Source organism: Notamacropus eugenii, chromosome 6, assembly GCF_028372415.1.
Source record: "Notamacropus eugenii isolate mMacEug1 chromosome 6, mMacEug1.pri_v2, whole genome shotgun sequence".
In the NCBI taxonomy this organism is placed as follows: domain Eukaryota; kingdom Metazoa; phylum Chordata; class Mammalia; order Diprotodontia; family Macropodidae; genus Notamacropus; species Notamacropus eugenii.
Window position 1 is genome coordinate 306,793,852 of NC_092877.1, and position 26,121 is coordinate 306,819,972.

Below are 26,121 nucleotides of genomic sequence, written 5' to 3' on the forward strand. Positions count from 1 at the left end.
GAGCTAATGAGGTGGAGGTCAGTACTGAGAGTTATAACATGAGGACTGAGAAGATAGAAACCCAGAAAGGATGAGAACAGGTTGAATTAATGAGGTACAATATCCCTGAATTTCCTTAGAATTTTTAATCCCTATAGCTCTGACCTTAGCTGGCAGCAGGGAGCAGTATTACACATAGCCAACATAGGGCAACAGCTGACATGAGATTGTCTCAGGGTTTCTCAAAGGCCTTTGTACCTCGTTCTCACTTAAGAACTAGTGTCTAAAATTCCATTGTTAGAAATTCATTCCTTTTGATTTTCTATTTGGACCATATGCTTTTAATATGTAAATATTCCTGGGAGAAAGTAGCATACTTAGTGTCTGGGGAAAAAATAACAACACTGGACTAGAATCAGAAAACTACTTGTTGGATTCTTTGTTATTAGAATTAGCTGTAAAACCCTTAGCAAGTCATTTCTCCTGTACTGGGCTTAGTTTTTCCATCAGTAAAATGAGAAAAATAGAATTGATGGACTCTAATGGCCCTTTTATTAATCTAACATTCTATGACTGTATGAAGTGATTTATACTAAGTTGTTAGTGATGTAGCATATCACAGGAGGAAATGTCACTACTGAGTACACAGAGATAGAAGAAATAGAGGGTCAAAAGGCAAACATAGGGTACAAAAAAGGGATGTGAGAGACCACAGATTTCACCTGTTTTAAAATCTTGCCTAGAATTGTCCCTGATTTAAATGTGGTATCTCTAGGACTAAGTCAGGACACTTGGATTCTAGGTGAAGCTTCAACCAACTGGTTGTGTGATGTGTTCAGAGTGGTTACTCCTATGAACCTATTCTTGTGTTTTCCCTCCTTATTGCTTTTGACCATGCCATTACCCTCACTTTACATGCCCTCTCCACTTCTTGCATTCAAAATTAAATGAATAAATTTACATCTCTTTACAAACAGTGAGACCGTAGGAAGCCTAAGCCCAAAACCTAACCCTATTCCTTACTACCCTTGTATAACAGGAAGGCCTGACTCAGGTTGGCCCCCTCTTATTTTAGGTTTAGGTTGGATGGCTGTGAGTCACTCATAGTTCATTCAACAGTTTACAAAAGGAGGCTTACTTTAGCTTATAGCGTAGAAAAGATATTAAATTAATCAAGGATGCTTGGCTAGGGTAGATAACTCCCACATTCCCCCACTTTGATGTGGAAATGTACCTAGTGCGCAGGGTGCAGCGACTCAAAAGTACCTGATCCAACTTCTCATAAATAGGCCATTTTAGGACCTTAGGAGACATGGAAGCCATGTCAATGTGGCCAGAAGCCACCAGGAAGCCTCATCAAAGGAACTCAGCCTTAAACTTCTAGGTTAAGGTCCCAAGGAGAGCTCTGTTGCCTTTCAGGGGAAAATGCCTAACTTGCATGAGACCAGAGGTTGGTTTATTTTCACTACTCATTTTGATTTTCTGAGCATCTCTAAAATGAAGGCATAGGACTAGATAATATCTAAGGCTCCTTCTCAATCTAAGTTTGTATTCCTATGATCCTGTAACTATATTCATTAGTGTACCTGTTCTGTGGAAAGTGACTCATTTGTACATTAGGGCTCCCTAAATTCTGAAAAAGTATTGTTTAAGTTTTAGCACATTAAAACAAAGGAAACTTTGCTTTCAAAAAACAGTTTGAACTTTCAATTCCAATAATCCCAGATTCCAATAACTACCAATTTTATTTTTGACCAGACCTGTGGCTTCATCAGTGAAGGAACTCCCCATGCTCAGATTTTCATATGCTCTGGGACTTGCTATTTTAGAAAGTTGCCTGGGGTACTGAAAGATTAAGAGACTTTCCCAATTTATGTCAAGGCAGGACTTGAACACAGGTCTTATCAAAATTAATAACTGAATTGTAAATGATTTAAAATATAATTTCAAGTATTTTTTTTACTGGATATCTTTTAAACTAGTGTCTTTTCAAAAAGACTAACCTCATTTTGAAACATAAATTGTGGAGTTTTAATTCATTTACTTATGTTTAGTCTTTGAATCAAGTTTTTATCTGCACCTTTTTTCCTCATTGTAAATGACAGCCCACATCCAAACACACCCATTTCTGAATCAATCAACAACTATTTTTAAACCCTACTAGGTTCCAGTATACATTGTGGATGTGGGTATTGGGGAAAATTGAGGTTATCGGCCTCATGTCAAGCAATCAATCAAAAAACAGTTGTTAAACTCTTACAATGCACTGCCAAAGTATCCATTTGAGTCACCAGGTTCGGTCTGATTGTTAAAAACAAAATATAAAATAAACCACCTGGTGGCATGAAAATACAATCAGATAGGAAGTGATTTGCCCATAGTTCCATCATGAAGAAGGAAGAAACCTAGAAAGTGAATACACATGCCCATGCACGCAATTTTGATCTGTACTGGGTTTTAGTATTCTGTGGTCGAAAACAAAATCATCACATTTCCCTTTTGTAGAAATAACTAGGCTTGTATACTTGAATTTTTTGAGCCTCTGTTTTGCTATCACCAAATATATAATAATTAGTTGTATATGTTTCATGCCTGGAGCATTCCACAAACTTTATGTCATATCAAAAAGTCTAGCAGAAGAAAGAATTAGCAAGTCATAAAAACTGACCTGATTTCCAGGACTCACTCAAGGATGCACAAAGACGTTTATGTTCAAAGGAAAAAGATGAGAGGTTGTGTGGTTACTACCCCAGTTGGATCAGGCCTAAATTGTGAGGGAATTCCAGCTGATAAGAATTCTGCATTTTCTCTTTTCCATCCAACTCAGTTGGCATGCTGAATACTTTCATTGCAACTCAGTAACTGCCTTCTAGGTCACAATTCTGGGCAACAATGAGACAAGATAAATGTCAGCAAAAGATTGCTTATCCTAACTGTAAGAAAACAACCTTCTGCTTTGGGCAGAAAAAGGGCAGGAAAAAGGTAAGAGTCTACCTTTCTCCACGGGAAAAAAAAAGAAAAAGAAAAACATGAACTATAGGTAGCTAAAACTGGAAGCTAGTTTTTGTTCAAGATATTGGAGACCCCAAACAAAAGGCAGAACCATGTGCAGAGACTGTCTCGGAGCAATATTTCAGGGCCACTTTGCTATTTGACCATATGTAGCTAATAATAAGGCTAGACCCAAAATAGGTACTCTGCATATGTTTGTTGAATGAATAAGTAAAAATAATAATAATGGCTAGCATTTATATAGTTCTTACTATGTGATAGACACTGTGCTAAAAAACACTTTACGAGCATTATCTCATTAATGCCAAATGTAGTTCTGACACTCAATTGACTTAGCCCACTGGAGCTCAGAGCTCCTAAGTTGAAGAGATCCATCAGCCTCAGTCTTCCTAGTAACAGTTTATAGGCATGTGCCATTATGACCATTCTTCTAATACAATCTTAGGCTACATTGAGTTTAAGAGGCATAGGGAAGTGATAGTACCAGTATCACGCTCTTCTCAGAATCCTTAGTACCGGGAGACACATTTTAGGGACAATGTTATTAGAGAGTGTCTTCAAGAAGGTGACAACCTAGATGTTGTAGAAGGACATCCTGGCTAAGAGAGGTCATCAGGACACATGATAAACATATTTAAATATTAATTTGTAAGGTTCTCAAGTAAAAGAGGAATGAGACATTCTTCTTGGACTCAGAACTAGGATCATTGGGCATAAGTTACAAAGAAGCAAATTTAAGACAGATATCAGGAAAAAGAATAACTTTATTCTTACCACTTATGCTTGATCCCAACTCTTTTCTCTTGATTGGTTTTTTCTTCCATCCTGTAAGCACAGGTATTTTTAAGTTGAACCTTACAGAAATTAATTTTTAAAATTCTTCATTTCTGTCAACAGGGCTCTAGTCTTGATTAACTTTAATTATAAGGCTAATGATAAAAATAATACAAAATTGCACAGCTCAACTGTGTGTGGAATGAATAACAAGTTTCAGATTATGTGCTTCCTTTAATTAATGCTAATGCTAATCTAATATGGAAGACCTATATGCATCATACTCCTCAAAGAGTGCTCTAACATCTAAGATAACAGCACTAAAATATTCTAAGGTTGGTACAATTGGTACAATGAAATCCCACAGATGTATGAAAACATTGTTCCTTGTCAAAACAGTGTCATTTTAAATAATATGGAGCTCATCTTTGGAAGCAACCGAGATCCATGACATCTTTTAGAGAAATGTCATGGAAATCCTTCTCACCATGAAACTTTTTGAATGAATTTATCATTACTAAATCTTTTAAATGTTTCACCTGACTCCAGTCTTTGGCTTTCCAGCATGCACAAAATACCTCTACATCTTCCTTCTATATCCGTGCATAACGTGCAGAGGGTAAGTGCTTTACAAGAATTATCTCATTTTATCCTCACAACAACCCTGGGAGGTAGGTACTATTTTTATCCTCATTTTACATTTGAGGAAATTAAGGCAAACACAGTAAGTGAATTGCCCAGGATCACACAGATAGTTTTGGAGTTCAGATTTGAACTCAGGTCTTCCTGATTCCAGGCCCAGTGCTTTCTGCATTATGGTACCCCAGAGCTGCCAGTTCCAGGGTGATGTACATAGTATGATGATATAGATAGTAATTTCTTTCAACTAGAGAAAAAATTTAGACCTCCCCCCTAACAATGAGACCACAACCTATTGGCATAGTAGAAAAGCAGCTGACTACAAGTCAGAATACCAATGCATTTAATGTTACTCAGATAAATTATCTCCTCTGAGTCTCAGTTTCTTCCTCTGTAAAATAGGGATAATAGTACCTATAACACCCACCTTTCTAGGGCAGCTAGGAGGTACAGTGGATAGAGTGCTAGACCTGGAGCTGGGGAGTTAGGAAGACCCATCTTCCTGAACTCAGTTCTGGCTTCCGACACTTACTAGCTGTGTGACCCCAGACAAGTCACTTTACCTTATTTACCTCATCTGTAAAATGAGCTGGAGAAGGAAATGGCAAACCACTTCAAACCACCCTTTGCCAAGAAAACCCCAAATAGGATCATGAAGAATCAAACATGACTGAAATGACTGAATGCTGCCTAAGATTATTAGGAAGTACTTCTTTTATTAAAACTGAATATGCAGTGTATTTCCACTAGTTCTCTGTTCTGTCCTCTCAGGTTAAGGAGACCAAATATAATGTCTGTTTTACATGACAGCTCTTTAAATACTTGAAGACAGCTATCATGTTCCTCTTAAGTCTGAACATCTTCAGGCTAAACAGTCTCATTTCCTCTTCAAGTAATCCTACTCCTATCACATTTACTCAAGGTCCTTCATTGTTCTGGTTGCCCTCCTAGTCTAGATGATGTCCAGTTGATCAGTGTCCTTGTTTGTGCCAACAACATATAGTCATCGAAAAAGCATTAGTCTTGGAGTCAACAGATCTGGTTCCATTTCTCATTCTGACACTCAGAAATTGCCAGATCTTGTGTCACAGCCTTTTGGAATCTCAGTTTCCTCATCTGTACTATTGAAACAATACTAATACTTACGCTGTTTCTACCTTTTCTTTTGTGAGGAGTTCTATATATATTTAAGTACTATCCAAGCCTTTGTCAAGGGAGAAACTCCTTCTTGAAACATTGCTATCCTTTAATTAAAAAAAAAATGTATTACTATCTTGTGTTTTTAGGTCATATGTATTTCTGCATTTATCCCTATTTCCTACTAAGTAAGTCTTCCCTTTTAACAAGGAATAACAAAAGATTTTTAAAAAACAGTTTTAGCCAAAATGAATGAACACATTAACAGATTTTGACAGTATATACAGTGCTTCTTAACTATGGTCATGTATGAGAGAGACAGAGAAAGAGAGAGAGAGAGAGAGAGAGAGAGAGAGAGAGAGAGGTGTTTTCTCATCTTTTCTCTTGACCATTACAATTATATTTAGTTTTTGTTATTGCTCTGTAAAATTACCTAGTTCTTTAGAATTATGTTAGTATTTATTAGTCATATAAGCTATTTTGCTGGTTTTGTTTACTTTAATGTGTCTCTATATAGATTTTTCCCCTCACTCTCTGAATTCATTGTATTCATCATTTCATATGGCAGAGTAACATTACATTACATGCACTATCACGACTTAGTCATTCCCCAATGAATGGGCATCTATTTTCCTTCCATTTCATTACTGCCTCCAAAACATGGAACCTTCCTGTCTTTAACTTCCTTGGGCTATAATGCCTAGCAGTGGAATTTCTGGATTGAAGAATATGGACATTTTAGTCATTTTCTTTGCATAATTTCAGCTTTCAGTTATCCTTTAGAAAACAACATTAGGAGCACACAACATTTAAAACTCTAATATCTTACTTTCTATTGGTGTCCATAAAAGTGAAAAGTTACCAAAATTTGTGTTAAAAATAGACAGTCAAGACCATTTATTGTCAATCCATTAAGAGTAATTGTTTGAAAGCCTAACACTGTATGATTTTTGACTTGCTAAGACTGAAGAATCCCCAGAATCATGTATAATTCAACTAATCACAACATAAAATGGTTCCCTTTGACTTCCTAAGAAGGATATGAAAATTGTTAAGTTGTTACTGACAGCTCTTACAGGAGAGATGTTGTATATATGTGCGCAACCATAACCCATGACTTTTCTTACTGTTCATCACCAGCTGTGAAGCCACAGGACATTATGATCTCAATATTTTTATTGACTAGAAATGGTCCATTAGCTGCCAGCGCTGGACAGAACATTCCCTAGAAACACATTCTAGAACTACTTGTTCTATGTCAAATTTATTATAAATAGAGAATCACACATGTTTAACAACTAGCTCATTTATTCTTCAAATTTTGTAATATTTTGTCATTCTACACCATGAAATTCTGTCTAGTGATGGCTGACTGGGCTTAGGTATTTCTCATTCCTAAGGTTTAAGCTACCCTGTTATGGTTATGGGAAATTTTAAGGCAAGTGCCTTTATGTCTAATGCCATTTTCAGATGAATTCAATTAATAATATATTAAATCTGACAACTGGGCAGGTCTACCATTCTCTTTTGGGCATTAATCATTCCATAAAAATGTGCAAGAAACCCTTCCCTTCTTGTGCCACCTAAGTACTTTTTTTCTCCCTTCTGTCCAAGATTGGGGAGAAAGAAAAAAAGGTGGATTAAGGGGAGGAGAAAATGGCACCAAACTTGAGATTTAAGTGCCCTGCTAGTTCAATACTTGCATTTTAGGAACTGCTTCTGAGTACCCGGGTATCCTAAATGAAGCAGAAAATGTAGATAAAAGACCACCATAGTTCCACTATGGAACACATTCTGATAGCCCTGAGAAAAAATATTCAGACTGAGACAGCAGGTGTCTTACTTATCATCGCTGCTGCGAAGCTACAGTGTGGCTAGTCTTGCCTCACTACTGAGAGAATCTGAAGACGTCTGGGGGCTGTAGCTTATTGCCTGTGTCACTAAAAGCCTACTCTTCATAGTAAACATAAAATAAAGTAGCTGTTTGCTTGTTTCATAATTGTTAGGTGATCCAGCTGAATCATTAGTTCAGCCTTCTTTTCCCTTTTGTTTGAGAGCAACCATTCTCAAATGTTTTGGTCTTGGGACCCCTGCCCTTTTATACTCTTCGACATTATTAAGAACCTCCACCAGCAGAGCAATTTGTATGTGGATATTTAATATTTACCATATGAGAAATGAAAACATCCTAGTATTACGAAAAGTTGTTTTGAACTAACAAAGTTCCTGAAAAAGTTTCAAGGAATCTCTAGTATTTTTGAGACCACAATTTGAAAACTACAGCTCTATAATAATGATCTTCAGACTTTTTTTATTGCACTCCCCTATCAGTAAATAGTTTAGAACACCCATCATTCATAACTGTACATTTACTATTTATGTATTATATCTAAATGCTATCATTATTACACATATAATATAATTACATAAGCATAATTTGTAAGACTTACTTAAAAAGGATAAGATAAGGATTAAATAATATTTGACCCTATGTAGAATCAAGAGGAAGTCACTAGAATTTGAGTGAGGGAGGGACATGATCAACCAGTGACTCATCTTCTCAAGCTCTGATTGGTTGATCATATACCCCTTAGGGTCATGCCATATTTTTGTGTCATGCGTTAGCTCCTGGTGTATTTAATTCTCCCTTTAGAAACCACTACTCTAGAAACCTTGTTAATTCTCTCTGAATTTCATTCTGCCCCTATCTTACTTTCCAGTAATAGATGTATTCTTGCCTGAAGATAAGGGAGACTAATGATCTTTTACAGTTCTTGAAGCCTTATGTTTCTAAGAACAATGCCTGAGAAGGATGAATGATTTTGGCTTAAAAAAATCAATGTTTTCTGTTTCACATATACCATATTCTACATCATAGTGGTTTATACTGCTATGTATTTTTTAAATAAATTTTACTTTGAATTAGAATTCGAGGTAGAGTATGAAAGCATTATAGTCTTGAGAGCCATTTAGGATCTCAGTCAGAATTTTTAAGGCCTGTGTGTCATACTGCACTAGGCTAATAGTACCTACAAAACTAGTGATAGATGCAGGGGCATCATGGTGGAATGGGAAAAGCAGTAAATTTATAATCGAAGAAACTAAGTTTGTATCACAGTCCTGCTTATTTGTGTAGCATGTGGACAAATCATTTTCTCAATTGCAATATGAAGGCAGAGGGGGAATGAATCAGATGGTCACTAAGGGCTCTTCCACATCTAGTTTCTCTTACCCTTTTAAATTCCAGTGTTTGTCTTTTTCTCAATGCAAGCGTTTTAAAATCATGTTACTGAATTCCCTTCCCCTTGGGTTGTTTTGTAGATTACTGTGATATTTCAGGAGTGTATGTATGCCTGTGTGAACAGTGTTCATGCATTAAGCTCAGGCTTGTGGAAGGGAAGGAGGTGGCAGATTGTACTAACCACCTACAACTAAGTAAATAAAAAAGAATAAGTAGGTAATTTTTGTGCTGTGATGGGCCCATGATCTGCATTCTTAGGCAATGATAAGTAGGATTTATCAGTAAAACCAAGAGGCAGCAGAAACGTCAGTTCTGATTGCTCTTGGGCTTTGTTTCCCATAAGTATTTTATTTCTCCCCTTTGTAAATTTTTGGAAGAAATGTGACAACTATACACCATTTCCCTGTAGCTTAGGATACATGTCAAAGGAAATTGCTTTTTAAGTGACTTCTAAAGTGGAGAAACAAATTTACCTATTTCTTCCTCACTGACAGTAGGAAAGATGGAATTCTCTTTCCTAAAGTTATAGGACCGTACCAGTCTGACTGTCTTAATAAACAGTGGATTTCCAGGTGAGAACCATTTGTTTTTAACACACCTTGCTAATGTAAGGGTCACAACCCTTAAAGTGATTCTACAGAAACATGCTGTTTGATTACCTTTGGTACAGTAAGTCTTTTGGAATTTCTTGTATTACTTTTGAGAGACAGCATGCTACAGTTAAATGACTTCTAGTCAATGGGGTCTGATCCCAACTCGTGCCTGTTTACTTGCTTTGTGAATTTAGGCATTAATTTAAGTACTCTAGGCTTTAGTTTCCTTATCTATAAAATGTGGTAATTATACTAAATGACCCCTTTGATCAGAGTAACAGCAGCAAACAATAAATAGGAAAAATACAATGAAAAATGGCTTTAAAAAAAAAACTAATAATATTGTGTTTTATCCTAATAGAAATCATGCATTTCCACAAAGGTCTGTTGTGAGTTTTAAAAGTCTACAAAAATTAGGCAAATTTTTTGAAAACTAATGCATTGTTGGTGGAGTTGTGAACTGATCCAACTATTCTGGAGAGCAATTTGGAACTATACTAAAAGGGCTATAAAATTGTGCATACCCTTTAATCCACCAATACCACTAGTAGGTCTATATCCCAAAGAGACCATATAAAAGGGGAAATGTACAAAATATTTTTAGTACCTCTTTATGTGGTGGAAAAAAATTGGAAATTGAGGGAACACCCATCAATTGGGGAATGACTGAACAGGTTGTGGTATGTGAATGTAATGGAACACTATTGTGTTATAAGAAATGATGGGCAGGCAGGCTTCAGAAAAACCTGGAAAGACTTAAATGAACTAATGCTGAGTAAACTAAGCAGAACCAGGAGAACATTGTACACGATAACAGCAACATTGTGCGATGATCAAGTATGATAGACTTAACTCTTCTCAGCATTACAATGATCTAAGACAGTATTAAAAGAATGCAGCTTTTCTGCATTTTCTTCTGAACTTTCTTCTAATAATTTCTTTTTATTTTTAAAATTGCTTCAACGACTCTATTTTCCTTCTTTCCTTTTCTTTCTTTTCTGCAGGATTTATAGAAGTTTAAAGATAAAAGCTTATATTAAGTAGTACTTATGATAAGCAACAAGCTAACAGAATTCATTACAAAAAATGATGTTATTGACGTTTAATATTCTTGTACATTTTTGAACTCAGTGAATTTAAGTAAAAAGTTATCAAATGTTGTAAGCCATTTTGTGTTTTCTGAAGGAAATCGACCTTGTTTTATTGTTTTGTTTAGGTGAAGGTTGGTTGTTTATTTTTCTGTATTTTTGCTTTTCCAGTGATGTTCGCATTTTTCTTGCTTTCCAGACAGTGAAACTCAACAAGGCTCAGTTTCATTTGGGGGGATAAAAATGAACACATAAATTGAATATATCCCCCCAATCCCTAAGTATGACATAGTTATTGATGTGTGTGTGTGTGTGTTAGGAGGAGGGGAATGGAAAAGGGGGGGGCCTGAATGACAGCAGAGATTTCATGGAAAGAAGCAGACCTCTGACATATTCAGGTGCATATTTCTCAGCTTCTTCTCATTCCTACCTGAAAACTGATATGCTGAAACCATATCTAATTTAAGTTTCAAATGGGGAGTAGGATGTTAATAATAATCAAACCTATTCCCTTTTCTGGGTCAATGCATTCTTTTAAAATGGGATTATTTAGTTCTTAGTACAGTACCTGGCACATATTCTAACAAATATTGATTGATAAATCTACTCGAGTAATTGATAAAATATATCTTAAGGACCAGCAACAAACCATAGGAGCTATTTCTAGCTGCTATGGGCAATTTCCAAAGCCACAGCTAATTTCAGAAAAATAAAGTAGTCTAGAGGTGAGTATATGGCCAGTAGTGGATCATAGAAGACCCAAGACATGCTGGGCAGCAGTTCCATGTGGTAAAAAATCAAGGAAGTTAGTGGTGATGGTGTTAGTAATAATCTTAATAATAATGATGATGATGATGACGATGATATCAGGAACAGGAAAGAGGAGTATTAGGAGATTCACCATGATACAGTAGGAAGAATGCAAAATTTTAAGTCAGAGGACCAGGTTCAATGCTGACCTTTGCCACTTGTGTGACCTTGAGCAAGTCACTTAACTTCACTGAGTCCTCATGCAAAATGAAGAAATTGAACGAGTCTTCCTTGAGCTCATTTCTAGCTCTAGAAGTGGTAAAGTATAATTCCAGGGATGAAGTATAATTTTAACACAAACATATTTTGCCAGCATACGAATACCAATTTTGGTTCCAGCAATATGTGGACTATAGCTATATGACACCTTCCCTGACCTCAAAATATAAAAATAGGAAGGCTTAGAGGCAGGGCATATGTCACATATGTAGACAAGATGACCAGTGCCTTATCAGTTCATAGGAGTCATTCCTGTAGACTCTGGGATCCAAGGAGAATTGAGACTTAAGCTGTCTTGAAATAGTTTTCTCATTTTCCTCAGTTTTTTAAAAGGAATATAATAGAGAAATCCTCAATAATTACAGTGGTCGTGAAGAATGTGGAAAAACTATAAAAATGTAATTACAAAGCAAAGTCAGCAAAACATACATTTATTCAACTGCAGTTTTTCCATTTACTGTATTTACGTAATACACAGAACAAACTGTGGCATTGTAGAAAGCTGACTTTTAAATTAAACTGTTCCAGTCCTCTTAAGTAAAAAAGCTGTAGCAAATCAGTGTAAGAGTTTGGGTTCAGATGACTGCTTTCAAGTCATGACTATACTTCCTCCCATTCTCCTTTCTAAGGAAAAGCCCAAGGGTTAAGAAGCCTTTATTAAAATCTCAAAGGAATATTTTTGTACGTTTTGTTCATGATTTATCTTTGTCCTCAAATCTTTTGCCTTTTCAGATTTCCTGTCCATCTCTCTGTGTCTTATCATCTCCCTTCTCTCTCTTTCTTACTTTCTCTTCACTGTCTTGTATCTTTCTTTTCCTGCTCTCATAGAATTATCCTAACCTGGTTGAAGCTACTGTGACTGGCAATTAGCAGTATTATTATACAGTCTCTTTTTAACCAAGTGGAGAAAACTTGAGGAAAAAAATATATGTGTGTGTGTATATATATACATATATGTATGCATATATATATAAAACATTCCTAATGTACATTTTAAAAAAATGTATTGTCCCAGAAAAGGGAATAGGTTTGATTATTATTTCCATCCTTCTCACTTGAAACTAATTTATATTTTTTGAATGTCCCCATCAATAAGCCCAATGCCTGTCACATAAGAGATGTTAAATGCTTATTGAATGAATGAATGAATGCATATATTTGTGCAATGTCAGAAGCGAACCATTTACCTCACCTGAGTCTTGTCTTTTAAAGTTGGATAATCCAAAGAATTTTTTTTATTTGTGACATTAAATGTTCTCATTCTTCATAGGGAAAGGGTCTTTTCAAGCACACACAAAGGGATTTCTGATTACCTATCCTTCTACTTAGTACTTGAAGCTGTGGAAAGGAAGAGCATTTGAAAGCATAGGTTGAAGACCATTATCCCTTCAAATGCTTTAATTGTTAGCATTGTCTCCAAATCAACTAATGGGCAACTTTCTTTTTAATTAAAATCACAAATTGATGTTTGTAGTTTTTTATTATGAGAATTAAGAAGAGGAAATAAAGAAAAGTAAAAGGGAATTCATTTCTGAGAAAATGCAACTGAAGATATGTAAATGACTAGAAATGACTTTGATTCTCTAGTGTTTGTGCGCTCAAAACTGCCAACCCGATAAACACATTCTATGTCCTACACGATTAATTGACTAGAGCCCATGATAAGCAAATAATTTTACCAATTTATAAGGTGTGGATCACTTCTTATTTTGAAAGACATTTCTTTTCAACAACTTCTTGTCAAATGCCCTTTGTAAAGGTACTTAAGATTTTTCTTATATACTGTCCTGTCTATACTAAATGATTGTAGTCTCCTTGAGGCAAGGGATAACGTTCTCTCTTGATATTATGCACATGGTGGTTTCTACTTAAATTTTTGCTGGACTTTGATGTTTTGATCAAGCTACTTTAAATACATATTTATATTCACCTATGTATGTGTATGTATATATATACGTGTATTGTGTATATATATGTATATATGTATTATAAATCCTTCTTGAGTTTTCTAAATAGAGATTGAGGACCTTTTTGAAAATCGTTTCTCTTATGATAGGGCAGAATGATAGGAAATTTACCTGATTCTATATGTGAGCCTGTTTCTAAGGGAAATAAATTATAGATAATCTTAAGTATTGTCATCAAATTAATTCAATTCAAATCTAGCCCCTGGCAGATATTAAAATGTAGCCCATGCCCTTTAAAATGTGAATTTTTACCTTATATTGCCTGGAATCTAGGTCCACTCCACACTCTGCCCCTATCATTTTGACTTTCCTCCTCCTCTTCCTACCAGAACTCAGACTTTGACTTCTGTTACCTTATCTTTCTCAGAATAAGAGAACCAGACTAAGGCTGGCTCTAACCTATGCCGTTGCGTTTTGACCCATGCCTTGCCCATCCCCCCTTTACAAATCTCTATGTATTGTCTTCCCCCTGTTTGAATGTTAGTTCCTTGAGGTCAGGAAATCTTTTTCTTACTTGTATTTGTATCTTCATATTTAGGATAGTGCTTGACATTCATTTAGTTCTTTATTTCATTAATTCACCCATCCATCCATTTATTTATATTAACTATCTGCTTGTCCTAGGCAGAAAAGGTAGAGAGTTCAGAGAAAACCAAAATTCAGTGAAGCATCAATTGATATCAGTTAAGTATTCAGAGAAAAAGTATATAATGAACCTTTCCACTTTTCCTTAACAATCTGTTCCATATTCATTTTTTGACAAGGGAATGCTGTGCCAAGAATTTCCCTAGATTTTAGAAAGGCATTTGATAGATTTTCTCATAATATTCCTATAGAACAGTGATATAGGGGTTAAATGATAGTACAGTTAGTTAGATTTTGAACTGTTTGAATCGCAGTACTCAAAGAGTGGTCATTGATGCTTCAATATCTTCTCGTCAGGAAGTCTCAAATGGAGTGCCTCATTGATCATTGCTTGGACTTTCCTATTTCACATTTATATCTGTGTTTCAAGTAAACGCATGGATGGTCTGCTTAGAAAACCTGAAGATGACCCAAAGTTCAGAGAGATAGATAGCACACTGAATGACACAGTCATGAACCCCACAGATATTATCAAGTTACATTAGGAAGAATCTAATAAGATAAAAAGAGATAAATTTAAAATGTTTTATTGTTGTGCAAAAAATTAATTTCATGAACGTAAGTTGGAGAAGTGTGGCTAAATAGCAATTTGTCTAAAAAATTATTTGTAATTTTAATAACTTAATAATTTAGTGTATAGCTAAATAGTAATTTCATGTGTATAAGATGAGGAAGGGTAGTTAGATAGCAATTCATCTGGAAAATAATTTGTGATTTAATAATTTGGCTTGGAAGCTTAATATGGGTCAGTTGGTCAATGTGGCAATCAAGAACTCCGATGTGATCTTGGATTACACTAAGAGAAGTAGCATAGTGCCCAGGACTAAGGAAGGGATAGTTTCCACTATTATCTATCCTGGCCAGATCACATGTAGTTAGTGTGCTGTGTTCAATTTCAGGCACCATATTTTAGGTATAATATTGACAAGCCAGATAATGTCCAGCAAATGGTATCAAATTGGTGAAGGGAGTGAAGCTCAATCGTATGAAATGACTGAAAAATAGCTGGAGTTGTTATGCTTGGAAAAGAGGAAATTTAGGGGTTATATATGTGTGCTGTCTCTGAATGTTTAAAATGTTGTCATGTGGAAGTGAAATTAGATTACTTCTTCCTGGACCTAGAAGGAATAACCAGGAGCTGTTACAAAGAAGTGTGTAGAAGTTATAAAAACATAAATTTGGGCTCAGTGCAATGCTCCTAACATTAGAACTATTCCAATGCATAATGGACTACTTGCAGGGGCTGGTATAATGGGTTTCTCTGTCTTTTCTATCTCATCAATCAAAAGTAGTATGAGCACATGTCTGGCATGTCATACAGAGGAGTCTTATTCAAATACAAAACGAACTAGTTGGTCTGAAGGTCTCTTTAACCTCTGAAATTCTGAGATTCTTTGATTTTTAAATACACAGTTTAAAAGTATTGAGATAATCTATTTTAATAAGTATTTAAATATCAGATTTTTAAAGGGGGAAAAATGTTTGTTTGTCATCTCCATCTCCCATAGATATCTATAAATATCAATGATTTAAGCTATGATGTTTCTTATATATTGGCCTGATTTGGGTTTCTTCTTTGCTAAAAAGCTTTCAGACATTCTGTATTACCTGCCAAAGTTCCAATTCCTCAACTTGGTATGCAGTGACTTTTGTGATCTGGTACAACTCTACTCATTCCACCTTATTTCATATTAATGATCACTACATGTTCTATGTATGTTTGTCCTTCGTTGCCGAAGAAGACCATGCCATCAGAGAAATGATGACATGACTTGCACTTGACTTTGTGCAAGTGAGTGAGGGAGGGTTGTGCAGGTCACCAGCCTCACTTCTCCTCCAGAGCCATCTGAATCCAGTGGCCAGATATTCATCAGGATGACTGGAGATGACCCAGGATGAGGCAATTGGGGTTAAGTGACTTGCCCAAGGTCACACAGCTAAGTGAGTGTCAAGTGTCTGAGGTGAGATTTGAACTCAGATCCTCCTGACTCCTGCACTGGTACTCTATCCACTGCACCACCTAGCTGCCCCTACTAGATGTTCTAGATGCCACCCAAACTATACTATACATCCTGTATTCCTTTAGTATTGACCTCAGCCAGTTGAAAACCTTGTCATCCTTTAAATTCCAGCTTATATGCCAACTCCTCCCTACTTGATCTCCCTTGTTGGAAATGATATTTTACTCATTTCACTGTTCAAAGTTTAATAAGCATTTTTAGAATCTAATAGAATTTGAATTGCAGAGAATCCTGACTGAGGTCCTACTGCCACCTGGTGACCTCATTGTCACATTGCACATTCAGCACTTTTCAAAGGGGAATAAATCTTTTCATGACCTCTGAGTCTGTAAACTTAAATTTAGCCTACAAGTGCCATTAAATTTAAGTCAACAATCATGTATTAAGCATCTTCCTTGTGCAAGGATTTTTGTAAGGAGTTGAAGTATAAAAGATAAAATAAAGCATAGGACCTGTCCTCAAGAAACTTATAATCTAGTAGGAAAGATGATATCTAGTAATATATAAGATATATATCCAAATAATTTTTCAGACAAATTGCTAACCACACCTATCTGTCTTATATTCATGAAATTAATTTTTTTGAACCATAAAAAATTCTAAATTTATCTCTATTTTGTCTTATTAGATATCTTATTAACTATCTGTATATATATATATATACACACACATACATGTATATATATATGCATATATGTACATATATATATATATATATATATATATATATATATATATATATATATATATATATATATATATATATATACAGATAGCTATCTATAATACCAGGAGGACCAGAAAGACTAAGAGAAGTACAAAATAGAGATCCAGATGAAACTTCTATAAGAAATTTAAGGACAAATAGATCACTGACAATTAGAGGAATGTGAAGTTTTCATGGTGGATGTAGGAACCTGTGGAAGGTCTTGAAGAAAAGGAGGCATTTCATCAGGCATAATGGAAGAATGAGGTCATTTCAGATATGGGGAATGGTAGGTGATAGAGAGCCACTGAAGATTTGCAAGAAAGGAATTGATATGAGTAGAATGGTGTATTAGGAAAATTCCTCAAAGGTGAGTCGAAGAGGGAATAAACCAGAGGCAGGAAAGCCAGTCTGGAAGCTGTTAAAATATTCTTTGAAAGAGATTATGAGGATCTGAAATTGTGAGGGTAGAAGAGAAAGGCGGAAACAGGAGAAATATCGTCAAGACAGTATTAACATGATTTGACAGCTAATTGGATGGATGGATGGTGGTAAATGAATAAAAAAGCAGCATCAGATATGGTGTTAATGGTTTTAACTTGGAAAAATCACTGGACTAGAAGGCATGATACCTGCTTTTCTATCTCTACATAACTACACACTTGTGCAACCTTTGGCAAATCATTTAGTTTCTCTGTGCTTCTGTTCTGTGTAATGACGCTGGAAGCTGTATCTATTTCCTTATGTGATTCATAGGAATGGGTTCGGCATACTCTTTTGCATTTAAGACATTCTTATTTATGTTACACATATTTGTGTACATCCTTCATTAAAGCCCATTAGATTTGCAAATCAAACAGTTTCTTTTTAATGATTCCATCCTTAGCCCCTAGCTTTGAGCTTTGTACATAGTTCATACTACCTCTTTGAAGACAGAGGATGGAACCTGATGATTTCTTGAGACCCCTTCTAACTCTAAATTGTACAGCACTATGTAGATTGTTTAAAAGATTACATTTCAGTCTCTGATGACTTTCAGTAAGATTGGTTACAAAATAATTTCCATAGAATTAAACCTATTTTTCTATTTATTTGCATTATAAAATTATTGATCAAGTCATATACACACACATCCAACATTAAGATGAGTTGAAATCTTTTTCAAAAGGTTTTCAGATTGTAATCTGCTCAATAGCATACTGGGAATTATAGTATTGAAAGCACTTTCGAAGCATTTTCTTTTTATCATCTGTCTCTTAAAAAAACCCGTACAGTACTCTAGGAAATTTGGAAGCTATAGAATTTAGTTGCAATTGTTCTTTTTTCTCAATATTTAAAACATCTCATAGAGCTAGGTTACAATATTACATTTCACCTGTAGGTGTCATTATCTAACTGTACTCTGCATTGAACAGGTCTGCGTTCAAGGCACCAGATTAAAAAAAAAAACAGTAATGCTTAACTTTTATCAGTTTTTTAATTCTGAAAATGTATAAAAACAAGCTTTTCTAAATGAAGGAGGACACATGTATTTTAAAACAGTAGGTAATATTTACCATGTCTATAGGCTGATCTACGACTAATGGAGATAACTGATTATGTTTCATTAGCTATTAGTGCCCTATAATTCCCTAATTTTACTCATGAAAGATGGCTTCTGTAGTAGGACTAGTAATATAAAATCTGGTGTACTGTTGAGATGATAGCTAATGTTTTAACCTATTCTAATTACAGGAGAGGTCACAAGGGAGAGCAGAATGGCAGATGACCGGAAAGATGAAGCTAAAACACCTCACTGGACCTCAAGTCAGCTGGCAGAGGCATCTTCTCACCCACATTCACCTGAGCTCAAGGAACAAGCAGGAGCTGGGGATGGAATAGTCCGGAGCGCCAATGGATTTCCATACAGAGAGGAAGAAGAAGGTGGCTATGGAGATCATGGACAACAGGGTACCTATTCAAGAACCAAAGAGAATGGAATTAATGGAGAGCTCACCTCAGCTGAAAGGGAAACAGCAGGTAACTAAAGGCTCTTCTTTCTCCCACCTGGTTCTGATTTGAAATCAATTTTATCTGAAAAAAACTTATTCAGCACATTTACCTTTACTGTTAATGAATTTGAAATATAAATTATTCCCAGCAGTAAGTGGAAACTGAACAAAAGGAGATGTTATGGGGGAAAAGAGAAAATATTTTCATAAGATAAGCTGACTATAACTATATCCTTTTATTCCTTTTCTTTGTTAACTAGTTCAGCTTCATTTTATATTTTAATAGCTGAATGGGTTATTTAGGTGTGACTTTTTAAAAATCTAGTAACTGTTCCCATCCATCCCCTATTATTAAGATCAAAATTTCAGAAACTTTAGAGTTTTTTGTATGATTATTTTAGGGAAAAAAAAGTAAATTTCAAATGTTGCTCATTTTTCTGTGATTTTTTCTTACATCTTTCCTCTACTCTTAAGTAAGATCCCAATAAATATCCTGATCAAACAATAATTTTTCCATTTTAAAATACTTCCAAAGTCTAATGATGTCGATCATGTTCTTAGATGTTACCTAATGTATGTTGACAAACAATAGAATGATAGAAGTCTATATTAGTGATTTGTAGTTTCTTATAGAATCACTCAGACTTCAGGAGTAGAGATAAAATGATCAATAAGTCATGGACCTAAAATTGCACAGCATGATGGAGTAATAAAAGTTATATTAAAATGCTATCTTTAAAGGCTAAAAGATACTTTTAAATCAATGACAACTTTATTACTTTCCAAGGATAAAATAATATCACGTGAGCTGAAAGTTCCATTTCTTTTCCAAAATTGTTGAGGTGAGAGCATGAAATGCTATTATAATTCATACTACATAATCTACATTAATAATTAGTTCACTTAGTGGCTGAGATCCATCAATCATGTTATTCTCTTGTCCATAAGTGGGGGGAACCATTTCTATCCTTGAAGTCCAGCAAAATGCTGCTCCAAACTTTAAAAAAATGTAACGTACTATTTTTGTTTCAGTTATTTTGTATATTTCATTATTTTGTAATTCAAATTCGAGATGGCATATTTCCAGATTTAAGTCATTTATTACCCATCCTGTGGAAGCTTTGACTCCATAAAGTCTCAAATTACTTTTATTTGCTGTTACTATTAATAAAAATATTATTAACAGTTGCTTTAGTGACAATCCACACCTATACCTATAACAGATAAGTCTGGAATAATTACTACATTGGGGACCAATCTGCATTTCAAATGAGATCAAATGAGATAATATATGTAAAGTGGTATGCCAGCCTTAAAGTGCTATGTAATTGTGATCTATTATTGATACTATTATTATTTCAGTACTCATGTGCCTTTGATGATGAGTACTCAGTTACTTGCATAGTAACTTGCATAGGTGCTAGTCTAAAAAATTAAACAAACCTTAGGCATACAATAGGAAGAGAATCTGCTTCTCCTGAAAATTATCATATACCTGTAAGGTACTATTCTCTGTGGTTATTAAGACAGTCACTAGAATTTATTGAATACCTTCCTGGCATGAAGCACTATACTTGGTAATGTGGGGAAAATACGGATGAAAAGGAAGACGAAAGATCTACCCTTCTTCAGTTATACTCCAGGTAGGGAGAAAGAACACACACACATACACACACACACTCACACAAAGAAGCCCCTACTGATCATCCTATCATTCATTCCAGTTCTTGACCATGTACCTGCTCAGTGCCAAACCATGGACAAGATACATTCCCTGCTTCTAGGGAGCTTACTGTCTACTAGGAGAGATCATGGAATCATAGAAACAGAATTGAAAGAAATCCTAAAGATCATTAATGACAGCCCCTTCATTTAACATATAAGAAAATGATTCACAGAGAAGCAAATGGCTCATCTAGATCCATCGAACTAGTCTTCCTAATCCCAAATCTACTGCCCTAATCACTACATCTTGCTGCCTCTCCCTATAAGACATGAACATGACCATGATAAAAGTCAGGTCTGAGATCAATATTTATATGAATAGCATAGGCCTGAATAAATAGGAGTGCAGAAGAAGCAAGACATCTCTTTTTACTGGAGTGATTGGAGTGATTACCTACTGGTAAGGCATTACACAAGGGAAAGCATTTGAACAAACGTGAGTAGAATTTCAATAAGTGGAGCTAGAAGGAAGATATTAAAAACAGATGGAAGATTACATGCAAAAGGACAGAGATGGAAGGGTATAGGTGGGTTTGGAGGAGGAAAAATGGTGTCAGAGGAACAACAGATCAGGCATGAGGCATAAGGGAGCTAATGAAGATGACCAAGGTGGGCCTAAGAAGGAAAAGATGAAGAGGAGAGCTGTTGCTTGTAAATTAGGAAAAATCATAAATTTTAAAAACTGAGAGAATGACAACCTGTTGGTCATTGGGTTTAGATGAGAAAAAAATGGAAAAGACTCCTGAAGGATTTTCAAATTGTTTTCAAGGACTTGAATGAAATAGATGGGAGAATCAAGTTACTTCACAAAGTGAGTGAGGTATGTGCCAAGGGATAGAAGCAAGAATTAGCCAATTGTATGCAAGGCTCATTAGCATGAGAGCTAGAAAGATCTCTGAAAGAAAGGAATGAAAAAGGGAAGCAGGGAGAAGCAGAAAGAAAAGCCCTGAAGGACCCAAGATGGAGAATTTGAGTGGACAGTAGGGAACCACTAGAAATTCTTAAGCTTGAGATATTATTTTAGCCACAGAGCATAGAATAAATTGAAGCAAGTGGTACTCAGTAGAAAGGAAAACCAGCTAAGAGCCTGATACAGTCTTCATTAAGTGAGGAAGAATAGATCAAGGTAAGGATGAAGGAAACAGGAAAGAAAGAGCAACTCAGATAAATGGTGCAAATGACAAACTGGAACAGAGATGGCAACTTTTCAATTTATAGATGCTATTTGTTGTGATGCTTTTTTAATCCTTTTTTTCCCCAATATGATAGCTATCTAGATAGATGATGCATATGATTATTTGTTCAATACTGAATCTGTTGATGTGTTCATTGTAGGTGACTCACTAATGGTCTCTTGATCCTATCTAGCTATGGTGAAACCATGTAACTCAAGTAAATAAATGAAGTAGTCAAATTTGAGGTGATCTTACATTTGTACCTGTGATGATGTGGTATTTGTTTCAGTCATTTCATTCTGCTTTTGTCTCTGAGAAAAGAATACAGATCAAAATATAATTTTGAGGTGTAGCTGGTTAATATCTTTGACTTCTGGAATTAATGAGTTCAGGGAAAGCATGGATTAATCAATATATGGGTGCATATACATATATATAAAATCTATGTATATACATACACACATACGTAATATATGTTTACATATATGTCCACATCCTTATCACCTTTGTGATTCTGATTTCAAAATTTTATGTGTACAAATATATTGAAGATACTTGCAAGGGGCATGCTGAATATTAATAGCTGTATATAGATATATATTTATTCACTTCAAAGCATGATGTGTTTTTTGACAGAATCATATCAAGAAATTAAAATATTGAAACAGATAAGTATCCTTATACACAAATCTACAAAAAAAGTCAATTTCCTAAATATTTATTTCTAATGACTAGAGTAGGTTATACAAAAGTAATGATTGACTATAAGCTTATAAATCTCTGGCTCATCATACATCAGATATATTTCATATATTTATTATAAATATACATATATAAGCCTAGCATCATACACTCATGGCTCTATTGTTAGAAGAGATTCTGGGTGGGCCTACTATGTGCAAGGCATCATAACAGGCTCAAAAACTGATTCTGTGTCCTCAAAAAACTTACATTCAACTGGGGAAAACAACATAGATAAGTTAATGCAAAATGTAACATATATATCATATACATGTATATATAGAGAAAAACAGAAAGAGAGAGACAGAGACAGAGAGACAGACAGAGGGAGATGCATGTCTATATAGATAGATAAAATAGATAAATACTTGAACTGTCCATACTTGAACTAAGCCTTGAAAGGCCAGGTTTGCAAGAGGTGGAGGTGAGGAAAGAAGAATATTCCAAGACAGGGAAACAAATTGTTGATGCTGGAACACCAAAGTGAGAGATGGAATCTCATGTATGAATAGCAAGTAAGTCTATTTGGCTGGGATGTAGAGTATGTGAGGGGAAGTCATGAAATCATCTGAAAAGGGAAGTTGGAGATTGTGAAGGTATTTAAATGCTGAAAGCAGTTCATTTTTATTCTAGAGGCCATAAAGAACCATGAAACTTTCTTCAGTAAGTAAGTTACAGAGTTACATGATCAGATCTCTCTATTTTGGAATATCAGTTTGACACTATATGTAGAATGGATTGGAGAGGGAAGAGATTGGAAACAGACAGACAACTGGTGAATTGAATAAAACAATACCTAGTACAGTCTTTCTCCCCATGCTAAAATCTGCTCCACAAAATTTCTGACAGCTTCTGCTTTGAAAACTTCAAGGGTCAGTTACATCATTCCATATAAAGCAATCCATTTTGTTTTCAGATAGCTCTCTTTGTCTTTTAAAAAAAAAAAAATTGTTAGGTTTTTTTTTTCCCTTGTACTAAGTTAAAATCAGCCTCTGCCTGACTTTGAGTTATTGGCTCTAGTTCAATCCTCTGAAATTAAAAAAAAAAAAATGCTTACTCTCTCTTTGACCTGACAACCCTTCAAATATTTGAACAGAGACATAATATCTCCCCACCCCGAGCCTTTTCCCCCTAGACTAAACATCTTGCATCCCTTCAAGGATTTCTCAAATGAATGGTTTCACCACCCCTCATTATCCTAGTCACCCCCTCTAAATGCACTTTAGTTTGTCAGTGTCTCTTTGAAGAGATTACTTTATTGGGGATTCTGATTCATAGCACTAGATATCAAAACAAGCTCTCCAGAAGGAGAGTCAGCAGTGTAATCACCTCTTGATCCCTGCCTTGATGGCCCACATCCAACTCGGGAGGTGATATCTCTATTCAGGATGGCAGGTAGTCTTGCATAGTATGATCTATTGCCATGAAGATTACATCCCTTGATATTCAAATTCATTGTGCATGTTCACAAATAAAACAGACAAGTCTAAAATAAGCAAAATCCTACAGATCTGAATATACTAATCATGATCAAGTTATACCCAAACTAGGTAAGTACATAGATATAACTCCTTTGGTGCCATATGGTTCCATCTTTTAAATTCAGCAGTCATTCCAACTTTTTTGTCTTATCATTTACACACACACACACACACACACACACACACACAACTACCACCTTGGGGTATAGGAACCACATTTGGTTAGCCTACTTTAGATGTGGTTCCTGTAACAAACATTTTATATTTAGAGAGAAGGGGAGAGAGAGAGAGAGAGAGAGAGAAAGAGAGAGAGAGAGAGATAGGGAGAGAGAGAGAGGGAGACAGAGAGAGAGAAGAGAGAGAGAGGATAGATGTAGAGATATACACATATATGTATATATGTATGTATACATATATGTATGTGTGTATGTATATGTATGTGTCTTGATCAAGATAGACTCCAATGCCCTTTTCTAGATAATATAGTTTTACTAGGACAGCCCAAGATGCCATTAACTTTTTTTGTCAACCATGTTATATTGTTCATAGGAGCGTTGCATTTAGTTTGAAGGGATCTTTGAGATTATCTTGACCAATTTCCTCTTTTTCTGATGAGGAGACTGAACCACAGACAGGGGAGGTGGCCAACCCAAAGTCACATAGCTAATAAACAAGAAGAACCAGGATTAAAACCTTTTTTGTCCTGATTCAAAATCCAACATTCTTTCCATAATGTCAGATTGCCACGTATGACACTTATTGTCAATTAAAACTCTGGTTTCATTGTAGAATAGTTACTCTTGCCGATTGTTTCTTATCCTTTATACATAGTCTTCCCCACCCAACCAGGGATATAAATGCTTATATTTCCATATTAAATTTCATCTTATAAATTTAGGTGCATTTTTTCAGCATACTGAATCCTTTTTTTGTATCTTGGCTCTCTTTAATAAGCATGCCTTCACTGTCTTCATCTAAATCATTAATAAAGTTCTGAAATAGGCAAGCACAGGAAACTTTAACCACCTGAAGATCCCTCAATCTCTGTTTTCAACTAGTTCACATTTCTATGTCTTGAGAGACTGTGAAATGCCTTATTGAAATCCCAAATCCACTGTTTCCACAACATTCACCTTGACTACTGGTTTAGTAACCTTATCCAAAACAAAAGGAACTAAAGTTAATTTTGCTCCACTTGTTTTAAGTAAAGTCATGCTAGCCCTTCGTGATTGCTACTTCCTGTTTCTGAGAGCTTACAAATCATCTGGTTCATGAAACATTTTTAATTTTTTTTCCTGGGAAACAGACTCAAGTTAACTGCTCTATAGCTTCTGGAACCATTTTCCTTGTTTTTTGAAAATGAAAACAATATTACTGATGGACCAGTGATCCCTATCAGTCATCTCTAGTCAGGATCCATGGTTTCTCCAGAGAGGAATAGGAGGAAGAACAACGAAGGATGGTAGAGAAATCACATGACTTTCTGGTTCTGCCACTGGTAACTTACCAAAATCTAGGAGAAAGCATTCTGATTTGTTTTTGTCTCAGTTTTACCATTACTTAGGGTTTGCTAAAACACATTTTGAATCAAGTTGAGATGCTTAGATACACATGTGTGTGTATACACACATAGAGCATGGATTCAGTTGCCCAGTGTCCTGCCCACTAGGTTGCCATAAGATTCAGAACAAATTAGTAAAACTCCCTATGGCTCAATTTCCATTCCTATATAAAGATATCTAGATAAAAAGTGACAAACTTGCAGCTGCAGACTGTAAAATTCCTGAGTGCAGGCCAAAGCAGATTAAGATGTAATTCAAAATAAATAAAAATGCAATTCTACATAGATAGTAATTTGTCATTTTCTAATTCAATATACAGCCTGAAGGAATTTATTTCTATCTGAGTTTGACATCACAGCTATAGATTAGATTAGATTAGATTAGATGGATTGATAGATTAGATAGGTAGATAGATAGACAGATAAATGAATGGATGGATAGATGGATGGATAGAATCTGATGTGTGGGAAGGAGTATAGATCTAAAATTTCATCAGAGTAAGCAATTCCATTGAGGACACTCCTCCCACCGATGTAAATCAACAAGTGTTTATAACATAGGATTTTAGAGAATTGCCTTGAGTACTGAAGGGTTAAGTGGTATGCCCAGAGTCAT

The 26,121-nt window shown here is 35.3% G+C and overlaps 1 protein-coding gene across 16 annotated transcripts in view; it reads left to right on the forward strand.

The window, feature by feature from the left end:
* MAP2 (microtubule associated protein 2) overlaps nt 1-26,121 on the forward strand; it is a 359,367-nt gene that overhangs the window by 242,406 nt on the left and 90,840 nt on the right. For 15 of the 16 annotated variants that reach the window (XM_072617435.1, XM_072617440.1, XM_072617436.1 and 12 more), the window contains one exon: nt 18,566-18,850. In XM_072617435.1, the coding sequence (XP_072473536.1) occupies nt 18,589-18,850 (262 nt within the window). In that variant the 5' untranslated portion in view covers nt 18,566-18,588. Of the gene's footprint in view, nt 1-4,329; nt 4,385-18,565; nt 18,851-26,121 lie in introns of all 16 variants that reach the window. The other variant, XM_072617438.1, reaches the window with a different exon arrangement.